The following is a 17,617-nucleotide window of genomic DNA, read 5'->3' as shown; positions in this document are numbered from 1 at the left end:
TACAGCAAAGGCACTGTGTTTTCAGTCCAAACAGGACGTTAGGAGCACAGTGGATTTCTGTCAGATGAAATGGTATGTTTTTCAACCACTAAAACAAAAAATATATATAAATAAAACAGATGAACATTACCATGTGTGCATCAAATTCATCCAGACACTGGAAAGGGGACTCAGCAATCGACCAGAGAGAAAGCAAAAAACAAACAGATGAGAAAGATCGTTCCCCTTCAGAGAGAGACCTCATATCGGTTATTGAAGCTTTATTTCCTTCTCCGGGCTGGACCTACAAGGGAGAAAAGACACTTAATAATAATGCATTACAGTCTGGGCTTATACATATACTGCACAGGCATTCCCATAGACCTAAATGCCAGGAGTGACACCTAAATTGGAGTGACTGCACAAGATATTGTGTTTGGGGCCTGTACTGTAGTGTACACATCAACTGAAGCCTCTATTACTGGATCACTTAGTAGTGGACCTAAGGAACAAAGGGCCCTGGTGCAAGATTTTATCTTGGTCCCCCCTTCTCGCTCCCTTGAGGGGGGTTGATCAGTCTCTGTACAGAGGAGCTTACATTCTAATGCAGAATAGCACTGGCTGTAGAGGTACTACATATCCCAGCAATAAAGAACAGTATACGAATTGAACCCAGGACCCAGAAACGCACTGGACCCTGGAACGCCCTGGACCCAAAAACGCACTAGATCCAGAAACGCCCTGGACCCAGAAACGCACTAGACCCAGAAATTACCTGGACCCAGAAACGCACTAGACCCTGGACCCAGAAACGTCTAGACCCAGAAACGCTCTGGACCTAAAAATGCACTAGACCCTGGACCCAGAAACGCACTGGACCCAGAAACGCACCAGACCCAGAAACGGCCTGGACCCCGGACCCAGAAACACACTGGACCCAGACACGCACTGGACCCAGAATCGCACTGGACCCAGAAACGCACTAGACCCAGAAACGCACTGGACCCTGGACCCAGAAACTCACTGGGCCCTGGAACCAGAAATGCACTAGACCCTGGACCCAGAAACGCACAGGACTCAGAAATGCACAGGACCCACCTGAGACACCACAGAGCTGACCTGAGACCACGCACAGCCCACCTGACATCCTGCAGAGCCCACCTAAGATCATGCACATCCCAGAGACCCCACACAGCCCACCTAAGAGTGACCTTGCAGAGCCCACCACACACCCCACACAGCCCACCAGAGAGCCAGCACATCCCACCTGAGCGTGACCCTGCAGAGCCCACTATAGATCCTGCACAGAACACCTGAGACTCCATATGGTTGGCTCTGCAGGGTCTCAGGTGGGCTGGTCGGGGTCCCTTTCCATGCACACGCAGCACTTCTAACCTGTCCGCCCCATGCCACCCGCTGCTGAGCTCTGGCCTCCTCCACCACTGGACCGGCACTGCTGGGCCCTGCCCTCCTCCACCACCAGACCGACACTGTTGGGCCAGTCTGGCGGTGGAGGAGGCCCAGGGCCAAGCATTGCAGGTCCAGAGGTAGAGAAGGCCAGGGCCCAGCAGCGGAGGAGGCTGAGGCCCAGCAGAGCCAGTCCGGCAGCAAAGGCCCCGGCCTCCTCCTTCTCCACTGCCGGACCGGTGCGGCTGGGCCCTGGCCACCGGGAGTTCCGCTACTGGTATCACTACATTATCATATCCTGTATAACGCTTGCAACATAAATAACCCATGACACCAAATCTACTGCATCACTGCACACAATGTCAAGCATGTGACAAGTGTCGCAGTATAAACACATAAAGACATCACATTATGCTATGTAAGCTACTGCAGCAGCATAAACAACATATCACCGTGTACCTACATACAGGCTTCTGCTGCACAGAATAGCACCACCAGTAGACTGCATAAGAATGTCATGGCCCTTACCCGTTGCATCTTGGAGATGTCAAGACGCTCATGAGTGGGTAAGAAAGGACCCCGCTTACGCCGAGGCTCCCCACCCGGCTAGGCTTGTTCAAGAAGGTACTTCCACCAAGAGTGATGATATACATGGATCCAAATCTGGAGTCCACTCCTCTGTCCATCGGTTCCTTGAAGGAGGGAGATTCCTCATCCATAACAGGCGCGACACAGATGGGAACCCAACTGGGGGAGATGCCTGCTGCGTAAGTGGGCCCAAAAAGGTAGCGAAACAAAATGCAATTGTGACAAGCCAACGACGGACACTACCATTCCCTATGAGGGAGTGTAATAAGACACTGTAAACAAGTGGTATGATCCGTGTGCACCAAAGGAACCTGAAGATCTGACAGAGCATCCACAGGATCCTCATAATAGAAACACAGACATAAAAGGTAAAGAACATTCCATCACCAGTGGATGGAAACTTGTTGTCACTGCCCAAGCAGCAGAGCTCAGCATCCCTGTCAGGAGAAACTGAAACCACATAGGCGGGCTCCACCGACCAATATTGCAGGTCAAGGCTATCCTATGCGGGACCCCCAAGTCAGACCCTGAAAACCGAGCATGAAGAGGGAATGTACTCAATCTGCAGTGCATGCAGGTCATGCTGGGACATGTAGTCCTTTAGTGTAAAATACACAGTATTTACAGAGCATGCTGGGACTTGTAGTCCTCTAGTGTATACTATGCAGTACATACAGGGCATGCTGGGACGTGTACTGCCCAAGCATATAATTCACAGTATGCACATGTCATGCTGGTACTTGCAGGCCCTAGTGTGCAACGAACTTGTGCATTATGACTAAAGGTCGCTGGTTAACCTGGTGAAAGCCTGCACTTAAACCCAGGGCCCAGGGGTGCGTGACCGGCCATGGTGGTGTGAAGATGTGCAGACAGGAGCTCTGCTGCACCGGGGCTCTTATTTAGTGACTTTTTAGCCTTTTAGGCTGCTCTCTCCCCCTATGCCCGACGGTCGGGACTCACCCGGTTCCCCTGCTTCCTCCATCACCCGGGACATTGCCTCCTATTTCACGCGGCACTCCCGCACAGGTCCTCTAGATAGCGCTGCACCTGTAGGCCCAAGATGGCGCCGAAAATCGTTCCGGCGAAGAAGGCCGGGACGGACCCCCCGCAGCCTCAGACGCCAGCCCAGGGCCTCCGCTCGTCGGTCCGCTCCACGGGGCAGAAGACACTGGATGCCCTGCAGCCTCCCCACTCCTCTGAAGCCCCGAGTTCTGCCGAGATCGCCACGGATCCATCGATGCCGGCAGTATCCCATGACACAGACCGGCCTGCAGCTACAGGCACAGAATCTGCAGCCACAGAGGTACATGACCTTCTCACCGCCTTTCGGGCGGACTTTGACTCCTGGGCCACTAGATTGGAGGGGGCTCTGCGGGGGGAGGAGAGAGAGCTCGACCAGAGGATAACAGCCACTGACTCCCATCTATCAATTTTGTCAGCCTCAGTCTCGGCACAGGAGTCCAGGCTGGTGACCCTAGAAAATGCCCATGCCACCCACCGCTCCCACCTCCAGCAGTTACACCTGCGAATGGAAGACAGCGAAAACCGGAGCAGGCACAATAACATCCGCCTGCGTGGGATACCGGAAGCTACCCAGGGCCCTGACTACATGCCACAGTGACCGCTATACTTAACTTGGCTCTGGGGAAACCACCCACAGATGCCATTGAGCTGGACAGGGTACACCGGGTCGCGGGAGCTAACCTGGGAGACCCCAACCGTGTGAGGGATGTCCTGTGTCGAGTACACTTTTTTGCCATCAAAGAGGAGATCCTCCGTGCAGCGTGGCGAACGGGCCCGGTTGATTTCGATGGGGCCTCCATACAGCTTCTTCCGGACCTATCTCGCCTGACTTTGGCCATGCGTAGATTGGTACGACCATTGCTGGATGTGATCCGCCAAGTCGGCGCCACATACCGCTGGGGGCACCCCTTCAGTCTCCAGATCCGAAAGGGCCACGACTCCTTTCATCTCCGTTCTCCATTGCAGCTTCCAGATCTTTTTGGATTTCTTGGGACTGACCCGATCTCCATCCCGGACTGGCTGGACTTACCATTCATCGGAGAGGGTCCCATGCCACAAGACGTCCTGCCTCAGCGTCGCAGGAGGGCCCGCTCCCGTTCCAATCGGAGGGGCCAGGGTCCGTCTCTGCCTACAGCCCCCTCATCTAACGAGGGCTGATTACGGACCCTAACCGCCTAGCTTTGGGTTCTAGCTCACTCTATTGTGCCTGACTTCATGTCTATGTAGTATATCCTCATATGCCTCCTTATGTTGTTGTTATGCCTCTAACTAACCCCTCTTTATTCTCAGGTATTGGGCTGAATGCCGCGTTTGGCTTTGCCAAGCTGCTATCTCTGCTAACCTGTCGGAGCCCTGCCCTAAATGAGGAAGCGAGACACCAGGCATTGACCCTTCGCCGGGGTGTAAGCTCCAGTTGACCCTGCTTACTACATGCATTGAGGCTTTTGATGCTACATTGTTCCATGCAATACCGTTTTACTTAGGGGAGAAGGACAAAACACACACATGAACTGACACGGATGGAATGAAGCGAGCGAGAGGCAACAAACCATTGGACTCTACTTAGGAGACCTTTGGATTTGAATTAAAGATATTGGAGCTTCCCTGGTTCCCTTTGTGTGTCTGTGGCTCCGCCGTATGTTACTTTCTGGGGGTAATGAGAGTTGCTCCTGTCCCCCTGGTGTTAGGTTTCTCCATGATACTTGACCCCTAGATTTATACCGATCCCCCTGAAGAAGCCTACGAGCGTAACGCGTAGGGGACTAACAAAGCAATACAACACTGCATACGAAAATCAAGGAATTATCAATATGCATAGTGGAATATGAATTATATAGAAAATATTTATGAAATGTGAAAAGAAGTAATAATTTTAGGGTTATAAGAATCATGTATATATATGAGCATTGTTTTTAATCTTTATAATTATGTAATGAACCTTTTATATGAACATCAACAAATTTGTATGAATTATAATTATGAGTTCCCTCAAAAAAAACCCTTCACAACTTACAGGTGAAACTCGAATAATTAGAATATCATGCAAAAGTAATTGCAGTAAGTGCTGCAAAAGGGGCCCAAGCCAAGTACTGAGTACATATGCATGCTTGTACTTTTCAGAGGTCCGATATGGTTCTATGTACAATCCTTGTTTTATTGATTGCATGTAATAATCTACTTGTTTGAGGTTGTGGATTTGGGGTTCTTGGGGTTTTCATGAGCTGTAAGTCATAATCATCACAATTATGACAAATCACGGCTTGAACTCTCTTGCTTTGCATGTAATGAGTCTATCTCATATATTAGTTTCACCTTTTACGTTGCATTAGTGAAATAAATGAACTTTGCACGATATTCTAATTATTCGAGTTTCACCTGTAGGTTGTAAATGTATAGATAATTAACTATTTTGGGGTGAGGCCTCTATTCACCTGGGGGAGTACTTTGGGAAGTGCCTTTTTTTGGAGTGATACCATTTTATTTAGCTCACTCAGGTTATGGGGATAACTATTGTTGTTGAATGATTTTATTTTCCATGTGAGCCCTGGTAAGCATCTCCGCTCCTCCTTGTTCAGTCACCTCCCCCACATAGGTGACACATCTCCTATAGGAGATAGTGTGTTCTAGCTTTGCTAGACTCTTTAACGTTACGTAGCGGGTTTTATCTGCCCTTTTCAGTTTTTGTCTCCCCCTCCCTAACCACCTGTTCCAGGTGTACATATTCCCTCTCCCTTCCTTGCTCTCTCACCTGCCTTTCCTCTACTGCTCTTTTCCCCTCTGCTTCTCTGATTCTACCCCTTCTAGCTGTTGGCCTTTCATCTCTCTTCCTCTCGACTTACCCCTCCTACCCTCTGCCATGGTACGGCCGGCTCCTCCGCCCGCTGAGCTGCGGCTCTGCACATATAATGCCAGAGGCCTTAACATTCCTTCCAAAAGAGGTCAAATTATGTACCATATGCATAAAACAAGGTGAACATTGTCATGCTCCAGGAAACCCACTTTCAAACTAACCATGTTCCCTCCTGTGCCAATAGGTATTTCACCGAGTGGTACCATAGTGCCAACGATATCCACAAATCGAGGGGGGTTTCCATTGCTCTCCACAAGTTTCTTCCCGCAACGGTGTTGGACCACCGTGCAGATCCCTTTGGCAGATACCTTCTGCTGAAAATATCACTCTGGGGTAGTATCCTCACTCTTGCCAATTTCTACCTTGCCAATACAGGCTAAACGGCTGCCTCTCTTGAGTATTTACGGATTCTGGAGGATTACGCTGAGGGTACACTATTGGTGGGTTGGGATTTTAATCTTACTCTGGATCCCGGCCTATACTCGTCCACTGGACGCTCTGCTGTGTCCTTTCCCAAATTACGCAGAGTTAAACTTCGCTTGGCCAGCCTGCGCTTGATTGATGCCTGGAGGGTGCTTCACCCTCAGTCCCGTAACTATACACATTTTTCTACGCCACACCACTCCTACGGCAGATTGGATTACTTTTTCACCTCCCATCATGTGCTCGACTGGAACCCTGACTGTGACAATGGCCCCATGATATGGTCTGATCATGCGGCGGTAACGCTCACACTACGGATCCCTCAGGCCCAGACTAGGGCATGGACCTGGCGATTGAACGACTCCCTGCTAGCTGACCCGCACTGTTCATCGGCTGTCTTGGACGGGCTCACTCATTTTCTTGAGACCCATGCATCCGACGCTACCCCGCTGCCACTCCAGTGGGAAGCATTGAAGGCGGTACTGCGTGGGCTTTTCATTCAACAGGGTGCTAGACTGAAGAGGGAACGGTCTCGACGTATCCGAGAGGCGTTCCAGGACCTATCGACTTTAGAGACTCACCTAGAGCTGCAGCTAACGATTATTTTCAAAATCGATTAGTTAGCCGATTATCATTTTACAATTCCTTCCGGGATCAGCTGACTCCCTTCCTCCTACTGGTGTTTAACTCAATCGTGCGTGGAAACTCCTTCCCTCCTCAGTCGCTAGAGGCACATATTTCGTTGATTCCTAAGCCCGGTAAGGACCATTCCCGATGTACAAACTATCGGCCGATCTCACTTTTGAAGCTGTGGGACCGATATGTCTCTAAACACTCCATGTTGGCCTACATTGGCTCGATGACCCCTTTATTTGGGATCCCGGCTTTCCCCCCGGCCCTAACTGGATCTTCCTTCAGCAGATGGACAAAGGCTTCCCATCGCAGAGTGCTCTCAGCATTACAGGCCCAGCCTCTGGCAGGGGTGGCCCGCCCTGACCCAGGCCCTGGGGAATGGTTGTCGGAAGGACAATTTCGCTCTTTTGTTTCCCCACTTCTTGGACCGGAAGGTCTCGATGGGGAGCCGACAGAGTTTGACTCCCTCCTACTGGCCTCAACACCACCGTCCCACGTAGTCTCCCTTATCTACTCCCTCCTCTCCCATTTGACATCCCCTACTCTGCCTACCTACACCTCAACTTGGGAACGTGAACTGGATCTCACCTGTACAACTGATGACTGGGAGAAGTCATTTGCCCTTACACATTCTCTCTCCGTAGCTAGTAAGGCCCACGAGAAGAACTTTAAAATACTCACTAGATGGTACCGATGCACTTCTGTCCTACATCAGTATTACTCCACGGTGTCGGATTCTTGTTGGAGATGCGGTACCTCCCCAGGAAATATGACCCATATATGGTGGAGCTGCCCTATGCTCCAAGGATTCTGGCAGGAGGTGTTGAGGATATACCTCAGAGTGACGGGAACAGTAACTGCAAACGACCCCAAAATTCTGCTATTGTCCATGATCCCTGGCCCACTCAAGCGGGCGAGGAAGGGTCTTCTGCGACACTTTCTTACAGCAGCCAGGACTGTTATCCCATGGGACTGGCGCACACCGGTGGTACCCACCCTTGCGGAATGGGTTGTAGAAATGGACCGCATTGCTGACCTAGAGAGCCTTCTGGCAGAGGAACGTGCTGAGGGGGACAAATATGTCCACACGTGGTCCGCCTGGATTGTTTTCAGGAACTCTGATGGATTCCTAGCTGCCCTCTCGCCTTAATATACTCCCTCTGAAGAAGCTGTTTGATTGCCTGGCAGGAGGTGGGAGATCACCATCCCCTTTCCTGACTCTTTCTTTGCTCTGCCCACCTGTGCTTACCTTCTCCCTTCCTTCTTCTTCCTCTAAGAACTGTTCTCACTTACCCCCTCCCCCTTTCCAATGCTATACACAAGATGTTGGTTGACCACCTGCTGTGCAAGGCTGCCCGAGAAGCACGCTATACTCACTTATGCGGTTTGCATCCTAACCTGTCTCCAGGCCTCATGTTCAGCTGTGATGGGTGGAGACGCTACGAACGTTCCTCGGTGTATACCGCCATACAGGATTTTCACTATGCGCTGTGCTAAGGGGGCCACCACTGATGTAGATGTTATGACTTTGATTATAGTCTGATACCTGTCTTGCTGACGATGCCCTTGGGCCCAAGGGCCTGTAGGCCCTTATCTTGCCCCTGTTATTATTTGTATTGTGTATTGTGTTTTTTTTTTCTTCCTGTTTTGTATTTTGTTTTGTTTTTTTTTGTCAAGGTGGAATTGTCTGTTTGCCTTTTTGTACCACATTTGCAAATCTTTAATAAATTCAGATTGAACTAAACCCAGGGCCCAGTGGCAGAACAGAAGTGTGTGCCCCTTGCAAAAGGCTGCCACAGCCTAAAGAGGGACAGGGATTTGCCTACTGGATTGGGACTAATCCACTTCCAAATGTGTTGCAGCACAAATGGCAATGCAAGGAGATCCTCAGGTCTGGGGGAAGGGAGCAAAATCACAGCCTCAGTGGCTTAGATACAGCTAGGTTGAGGTAAGAATCCTCTTTAGATAAGTTGAAGAAGATTTAGACAGAAACCATCTCCTAGTAGAGAGAGAGAGATATTGTCCTTCACCAAATGACACTAGCAAAGAAACAAGGATTACTTCGATTGAGGGTTGGGGTTATTTGGGTTGATCAACAATTAGGTTTGCCAGTGTCCAAATAACCTGAAATTGGCTGAATATAACCGGGATCTCTGATTAAGGGAGCCTATGTCCCATACTATACAAGTAAGAAAACAGGAATTTGCTCAATGAAAGTGAGCTCTGTTCATGTATCAATGCTTTCCACCACAGCGCCACTATGTTCTTTGTGTGATTACTGAATAAAAGTCACTGTCTACAAGAATGATCCAAGCCAATAATATAGTTTTAGGACTAGTATGGAATGTTCTGATGCAGCCATCTCATGACACACTTACGGTAATAGAGAGTGTCTCATTCTTGTGGTCGAATGAGATTTTCCCAGAGTAGGATCGCTGAGAGAGTAAGGAGTCAAAGTAAAACTTGCATCGCAAACTGAGATACCTGGAGAAAGACACAATGAGAAAATAAGTGCATTGCATTGGAATTAAAGCAACATAAAACCCTTGCTTTATCTCCTTATACACATCGACACAATGGACATTCTCCAAAGCCACATTTATTTATGTTTTACAATAAAGTCTTACTATTTTAATCTCTTTAGAAAGTCTGCTGTGCTCACTCCCGTGTCTCTTCTCTCCAGTCACACTTCCTGTCACTTAGAAAGAGCTGTGCATGTTGATTCTGGTCACATGCACATCTTTCTTTGCCTACAACTCTCTGCAGGATGTGGCGGGCTTTGCAGGATCCGTAGGGGGCTCTGCAGCCTGCAAAGCCCACCACAGATCCTACACAGCCCACCTGAAATCCTGCAGACTGCAGGGGCTCTCTGCAGGATCTGTGGGGGGCTTTGCAGGATCCGTAAGGGGCTCTGGAGCCTGCAAAGCCCACCACAGATCCTGCACAGCCCCCCTGAGATACGGCAGACTGCAGGGTCTCTGCAGGATCTGTGGGGGGCTTTTCCGGGTCTCAGGGGGGGTTTGCAGGATCTGTGGTGGGCTTTGCAGGATCCGTAGGGGGCTCTGCAGCCTGCATAGCCCCCCTGAGATACTGCAGGATCTGTGGGGGGCTTTGCAGGATCCGTAAGGGGCTCTGGAGCCTGCAAAGCCCACCACAGATCCTACACAGCCCCCCTGAGATACTGCAGGGTCTCTGCAGGATGTGTGGGGGGCTTTGCCGGGTCTCAGGGGGGCTTTGCAGGACCTTTGGTGGGCTCTGCGGGGTCTATGGTGGGCAGAGCTCATTACAGATCCTGCAAAGCCCCCCTGAGACCCTGCAGAGCCCACCACAGATCCTGCACAGCCCCCGAGAGCACAGCTTTCCTGCTACGCTAATAGCAGAACATGTCAAAAGCTGGATACAGCGTGTACACTGTATCCAGCGACTGACAGGTTACGCAAAAAATATTAAACAGGAAGGGGTGGGGTAAATTTAGTGTGGAGCTCAGATGTAAGCCCAACTAGCCTGCTTAGTTTAACAGCGCAGTGGATGCTTCATGCCCAAAAGTTTGTTGGGTCACACACTGCAGCAGCGATATCAGAAGCACCCCAATCCACAGCAGTGCCACAGCAAGTGCAGCTACACAACAGCAGGAGATTTATCTATCCAAACACCTATTGCCAGAAGTGGCAATCTCCTTGACTACTGGCGCATGAACAGGGAACACTTTCCTTTCTTTGCACTGATGGCACACGGGCATTTATCTGCCCCATGCGCCAGCACAGAGAGTGAGAAACTGTTCCCACGTTCTTGATAAGAGGAACCGTCTCTCTTCGCAGAAAGTTGAACAACTTTTGTTCTTGAAAAGAAATTACACTTTTACTAAAGTAGAAAGCAGTCCAGTTTGCTAATTATTTGCATTAAAATTGTGTAGCCATGTTACTTCAGGCTACATGTGTTGTTTACACTTTAAAGTTGAATTCAGTTCTTTTATAACTATTTTGCACTATAATTTTTTCTTAAAATAGTTTATAACTAAATGAGACAACTGTCTCTTTTTTTTTTTTTTTTAAACAATTTATTGGGTTTTTCAGGAAATACAGCATCAATGACCAAGGGAACGCTAGTTCGGCTTCCAGTGTGTAATTAGAACTGTCTCATTTTTAAAACAAAATTAAATAAAACCACTTTTTAGCTTATACTTACCAGCCACTGGTTCCTTCCCCTACATCTTAGTCGCATTCCAAAGAATGCAAAAAGGCAGCACACCCCCGATACAAGATTACTACTCTCTGATGGTGCTTGTGCACACTTTTGGGATTCCAATTTACAAGAAATGTGACAAACACGAGGGTGGACCCAGTGGCTGGTAAGTATTAGCTAAAAATAAAGGATTTATTTTTAAAAGGAGACAGCTGTCTCATTCAGTTATTAAACTACTGAATGAGACAATTGTTTCAACTGGTGTTTTGAAGGAATGCATGTCCCTTTAAAGTGGAATAAACAGAATGGTGTTTTGCCCTTTTACACTGAAACAAATTTAAGCCTAGAACTGCTGTTTGAGTTTATTACTGGAGTTGCTGTTACGCAATAATACGTTTTATATATTAATATATAATTGTATTTTTTGTCCAATTTTGGGGCGTTATTGTAAATAAAAGTTTGGTTATTTTATTATATTGACTTGGAGCTTTTCAATTCCAGTTATTTTAAATCAATAAAGCTAATTAAATGGTCTAATTTAATACATACAATTAGTAAAAAAAAAAAAAATAATAGGCGGGGGAAACAAAAAGTCATTTTCAGTTTAGAATTTTAATTTCCGTGCATCCTTACTCATTACCTATATGAACCATGCGCAGTCAATATAAAAATAAAATATTTTCACAATTGTTGCCTTATATTTACTGTCTAAACTAAGAGTTCCACTTCAAGTCGTTGACCTAAAAAAGCAATGCTGCATGTATGACAGAATCGGACTTCAACACTGCAGCCAATAGTTAGTTTCCAGTCAACACCTAAGGAAGGCCATGCTTTTTTTTTTCTATAAGAAAAGATACTGGTGCAAACAAATTGCATAAAAAATACAGCAGAAATAAAGGCAAAATAAGAGGTGAGAAGGTAGGTCTACCTGAGGAATTTCTGGTACATCTTATATCTCTGTGTCATTATGTCCTCCAACAGTTTAACAAACTTCTTGAGATACTTTACTTTAATACGCATTTCCTGATATTTCTCTTTTGAAGCAAGGTATTTTCTGAAATAAGAAAAACAATGGCAAAAAATCAGTACGTGACTCGCATAGGGTTGCCACCTGTCCAGGATTCACCCGGACAGTCCGGGTTTTGAATGCTGTGTTCGGGTTTCATTGGTAGCAGAAACCCAGACACAAGATGTCAGGCAGACAGGGGAAGCCAAAATTAGGATAGGGGCTACTGACCCCCTACTCTCAACTGTGATATTTACATAACAATGGGTGACTCTATTAACATATGAATAAGCCACGACTCATTCTCCCAAAAAAATGTTTGTGTGTCGCTAGAGTGTTCGGGTTTCGCTTGAAGAAAAGGTGGCAACCCTAGACTCGCATTACATTAAAATGTCAACTCCAAAGCAAACAAACTAAGAAAAAAAATGTATGGTCTCAGCCACAGATTCATTTATTAATGTGCAAAATGTACTTACATTTTGGGTTGTCCTGTTATAACAAAAATAAGAGTTTTGGTACTCACCGTAAAATTCTCATCTCTCCGTTCATTGAAGGACACAGCCATTTCTTCAATACTGCATTTAACAGAGGGGTTATATTGCCACCTGCAGGAGAAGGTCGCTTGGCACAAAAACTTGAAAGCACAACCATGAGGGCAGCCCCATGCTGGTGGCCCAAACCCCCACTGGCTAGAAGCAGCTCAGTTAATCCTTAAGCAATAGAGAAGACACACAGAAAACTTACGGAGGGAAGGGGGCTGTGTTTTTCAATTAATGCAGAGAAAACATTTTTTATAGTGAGTAAAAAAATCATATTTTCTCATCTGTTCATTGAAGGACACTGCCATTTTTTCATTACTTCATTTAACAAAAGGGGGGGGGGCGTGTCCTGCTCATGGCGGAGTAAGACGTGTGCTACACGAGCTCCGTGGCTTCCTCTACTTTTACAATATAACGGACGATTTATACCACCCAGTTGGATCCCACCAAATGACCTCTAAACGCAGGAAGGAGGGTGCTTCATCATCCCAGTCCGGGACCCCGTCTTTACAGCAATATTTCGCCTCTACGAGGTAAAGGACCCGAGGCTGCGTTCCCTCCAACATGGAGCCTGACCCTCACCTCCCACGCACACCACGAGGCCGGAGACGCTCTCTCTTCCCAGCACCCCGCGGGACCCCGTCCAGACTTCACTCACCTCGTCATTACGATTCGGACTCAGCAGACACTGATCCGTACCCACTGTGTGAGCAGCCGACGGACGTCCCTCAGGAATTCCGGGCATTACTGAAATACATACCGATCCGGGCCCAGAGGGATTTACCCTCCAGTATTACAAAACGTTCCCCGCCTTGCTGTCTACCCCTATGCTTGCTGCATGGAATTCAGTGCGAGAGGGCAACCCCCTCCCTAGGGATGCCTTATCGGCCCACGTGGTAGTTATTCCCAAACCTGACAAGGACCCAACGCTATGCCCCAGCTACCGCCCGATATCCCTGCTGAATGTGGATACTAAGTTGCTGGCGAAGGTCCTATCCATGAGATTACTCCCCCACATCCCAGCTCTAATTCACCCAGACCAGGCGGGATTCGTCCCATCCAGAGAGGCCCGTGACAACACCACCCGCGCCCTCAACATCATTCACTCGGCCATGTCGAAGTCCATCCCGTGCCTTATTCTGTCCACGGACGCCGAGAAGGCATTCGACAGGGTCGACTGGTCTTTTCTACGTCTCACGCTGGAACACATCGGGCTGGGTCAGAGCATGCTAGCGGGGATACTGGAATTATATTCCCACCCGACAGCCAGGGTCTGCGTTAACGGGACACTCTCATCAGCGTTCACCATATCTAATGGCACCAGACAGGGCTGCCCGCTCTCACCCCTCATTTTTATCCTGACCCTTGAACCCTGCTCCGCACCATTAGAGCTCACCCTGATATCCATGGTATTGAGGTGGGGGGGCCAGGCACATAAAATAGCGGCATATGCGGATGACCTCCTGTTTTTCATTTCGACACCGGACACAACCATACCTAGTCTACTCCAGGCCCTACAGCGATACGGCGAGCTATCGAACTACCACATTAACACCCAGAAGTCGGAGGCTCTAAACTTGACTATTCCCCCCCAATTACTAACGCGCCTACAACAGAACTTTCCTTATCAGTGGTCCTCCACAGCACTCCAATCTGGGGATAAAGCTGCGGACACTTACAACCTCAATTTTCCCCCACTATTACAAAAGGTCAAGACAGACATTCAAGGATGGGCTCGCTCTACATTTTCCTGGACAGGTCGCTGTAATATCATCAAACAAAATATCCTCCCACGTTTCCTATATCCATTCCAAGCCCTCCTGATTATGGTTCCACGCTCCTTTCTCCGCTCGTTGCAGGCAGTGGTGACCAACTTTATATGGGCCGGCAAGGCCCCACGAATCAAACTGGCGACTCTGAGACGCCCCAAAGCCAAGGGGGGGCTAACCCTTCCCGCCTTCCATTTATACTACATAGCCTCACACTTGGCTAGGGTCATTGATTGGTGCTGTCACAGCGCCACCAAGCCCTGGATACAGGTGGAACAATCCGTAACCAAGATCTCCCTGCCAGGTCTACCGTGGTACGAGGGACGCCTACCCCAAACACTTAGGACACACCCGACTATAGGCCCCACTTGGAGGGCGGCCCGCTGGGCCTTCGTGCGCAAACAACTATCCCCTGATCCGTCTCCTCTGCGGCCGATCTTGGGGGCTCCGGATTTCCCCCCTGGACTGGAGGACGGCCCGTTTCGCCGCCTTATGGCGGGGGGAAAATTTTGAGCGCTTCACTTCCTCCATGGCCCTAACTGGCAGATTTGTAGAGACTCCCCTACAGACCCCGATTTTGAAAGTCTGGACACATGGCGCCTGCACCAACTGTCACACTTTCTCTCCTCACTTCCTCCACCTACCTCCTACACGGAACAGCTCTCACTTTTTGAGCAAACCTGCTCCGACAAGGGACCCATTGCTAAAACACTGTCTCTATGCTACCAGCTGGTACTATCTGCAGATCTGGAGACCCCACTCTGATTCCTTGAACGCTGGGAGGGGGAGCTGGGGATTCAGTTCTCACAGGAGGTAGGTGCCCAGCTGTTACGACACTCCCTGAAGTCATCCATCTGCGATACCAGGAACTGGGATACAAAATCCTAACGAGGTGGTACCGGACCCCTCATAGACTTCATCAGATGTCACGGGAAAATCCGGACATTTGCTGGCGCTGCGGCTCCTCCCAGCAGCAGAGGCAACAACATCAACCTTAACAAAACGGGTAAAGGTGTGCATCAACGACCAGGTGGCCGCCTTATGAACTTGAACAGAAGCCTGATGATGAAAAGCCCAGGATGTGCTAACAGCCCTAGTAGAGCGGGCTGTAATCAGAAAGTGTGAAGAATGGCCCCCAAGAGCCTAGGCCCAAACAACAACCTGCCTAATCCAACGTGAAATGGAGGCCACCAAAGCCACCTTGCTTTCCCTAGTACCGTCGGTAAGAAGAAAAAAGGGGAGTCTGACTATGGAACGACTCAGTAGCAGAAAGATAGACATGCATAGCCCGAATGACATCCAACTGTGAAGAGACAAGGGAAGGAACGTACGTTAAAAAAAGGACTGCAGACAGAGAACCTACTTGTCCTCACGTACGACCAAAAGGACTTTACAGACAAATGGTCTCTAGGTGGGTTTTGTCACCAGACTGGGAAAAGTGTCACCTCACCTTGCGTGTATTTCAATGTTCAGAAGGCTTAACAAAGGTCATATCTCATAACTCCCGTCCCATACATTATATGATCGTACAACCTTCAGGGAAAGAACGGTGGCACCAAAGTGACACCAAACATCAGAGGTCTACCATTAAGTATGGCAGAGTTCTGATAATTGGGTCTCTTTAAGGTATTTCTGCTTCTGTTAGCTGTAGGGTGCCAGTGTTTGGACTCTGCGGATAGCAGAACAATAGCTGGAACCAGAGCCATCACTTTCGGATCCATAGTTCATAACTGGAAACAGTTATGAGGGTCCAAGATGATGAATACAAAAATAATACCTGAAGATCCAGGTGTTAAAATTCAGTCTCCAGCCCCTTCCATCTGATTGGCTGATCTCAGGGGGTGGAAACTGGTTTTGATCCTCATAGTATAATAATGGAGATCTGAAACCGACACATTCAAGCGGTCCATTCACATATGGGAGTGTGTCCATGTTTTTCTATTCAACCCCGGAAGCAGGATTAAGCATAATTTCTGTACGTTTTATTTTCAAACTGTTTGCTTGTATGTATGTGTGTCTCACTTTGTAACATCTGCTTTTTGTAACCACCTTTTTCTATGCGCTGCCTGTCTTCATAAGATTAGAAGATTCATTAGCTAATAGTTTTTGAGTCAAGTTACAAAAAGGCTTTGAATAACCAAACAGAAGCTTAGTATTACAGTTGCTGCAGCGTTAATCCTGCTTAGAAGCTGGGAGGGTCAGTGGAACAGAACCTTGGGGTCCCAACTTTTCAGAAAAAGAGGGGTCCTAGACAGAAGCTAAATAGTTAAATAAAGTAAGGTACAATAACCTGACTTCCCCCAAGCCATCCATCCGATCACTGCACCAGAGGCAAGGCCATAGAAAATAAAGCTACTCACCGAGACCTTAAACCTGGAGTTAGTGCCGCTTATCTGCCATCATACTCCTTTGAAACATCGCTGGCGCTTCTTCTCGGTGCTGTCCAGTTATGGGGCAGTGCTGGCACTTCCAATGCGGTCTTTGCTTGAGAAGACCGCATTAGAAGTAAGTAACCACCGGCCGCCAGAAATGACAATGCTCGCTCCAAACCGAGGCCTGGAGCCCCCAGTCAGCAACCAGCACTCCAAAGCCCACAAGAACCGGCCAGCACAGCAGCGCCACAACCCTCTCGTCTGCAGCAGGAAAAGGACAGGGCATCATCACCTAGGGCTTCAAGAGTCGTCCCCCTGAGAAAAAAGGGGGGACAAGAACCTGGAAGCGGGACCCTCCACATAACAGCAAGGCCGCAGGGAAGACAATACCTCAAGCAGAGCTGCACAGAGGGGGACCCGTGAGCACCAGGCCAACGGGTCAGGAAAAAGAACAAATGTTATGCAGTCCTGGACGGTAGCAAGCACTATCTAAATTGAGGGACGAGAGGGGTAGGAGGGATTTTTAAACTGTTCTCAATTGTTTCCTGTAAAAGGAGGAGCCAATCATCTCTCCGGTCACTGTCCTGGAAGATGATTGGGGAAAAAAAAAAAATTCCGGGGGGGGGGGGGGGGGGGGGCTTGTGTCACCACAACTTGGCAAAGGGGTCCCGGCCCTAGAAAGGTTGAGAACCACTGCTCTAGGGGGACACATCTCACACTCCGTGACTTGGCTCCTCCCCTTTAGGTGTATGACGTGTTTGGATGATTGTGTAATACTTTTATAAATAAAGATGAATAATACAAACCTGAGTGTGTATGGCCTCTTTTTTTTTTTGGGGGGGGGG

General features: G+C 48.5%; 1 protein-coding gene across 1 annotated transcript in view; it reads right to left on the bottom strand.

Annotated features, from left to right (window-relative positions):
- LOC108803560 (structural maintenance of chromosomes protein 6-like) overlaps positions 1 to 17,617 on the bottom strand; it is a 100,347-nt gene that overhangs the window by 8,734 nt on the left and 73,996 nt on the right. The window contains exons 21-23 of the mRNA XM_018575395.1: positions 12,015 to 12,140; positions 9,283 to 9,388; positions 131 to 283 (exon numbers count right to left, since the gene is read on the bottom strand). Coding sequence (XP_018430897.1) covers positions 131 to 283; positions 9,283 to 9,388; positions 12,015 to 12,140 — 385 coding nt within the window. The remainder of the gene's footprint in view (positions 1 to 130; positions 284 to 9,282; positions 9,389 to 12,014; positions 12,141 to 17,617) is intronic.

Source organism: Nanorana parkeri, unplaced genomic scaffold (assembly GCF_000935625.1).
Source record: "Nanorana parkeri isolate BGI_ZX_2015 unplaced genomic scaffold, ASM93562v1 scaffold53, whole genome shotgun sequence".
Taxonomy (NCBI): Eukaryota; Metazoa; Chordata; class Amphibia; order Anura; family Dicroglossidae; genus Nanorana; species Nanorana parkeri.
This window is presented reverse-complemented; position numbering and strand designations above follow the sequence as displayed.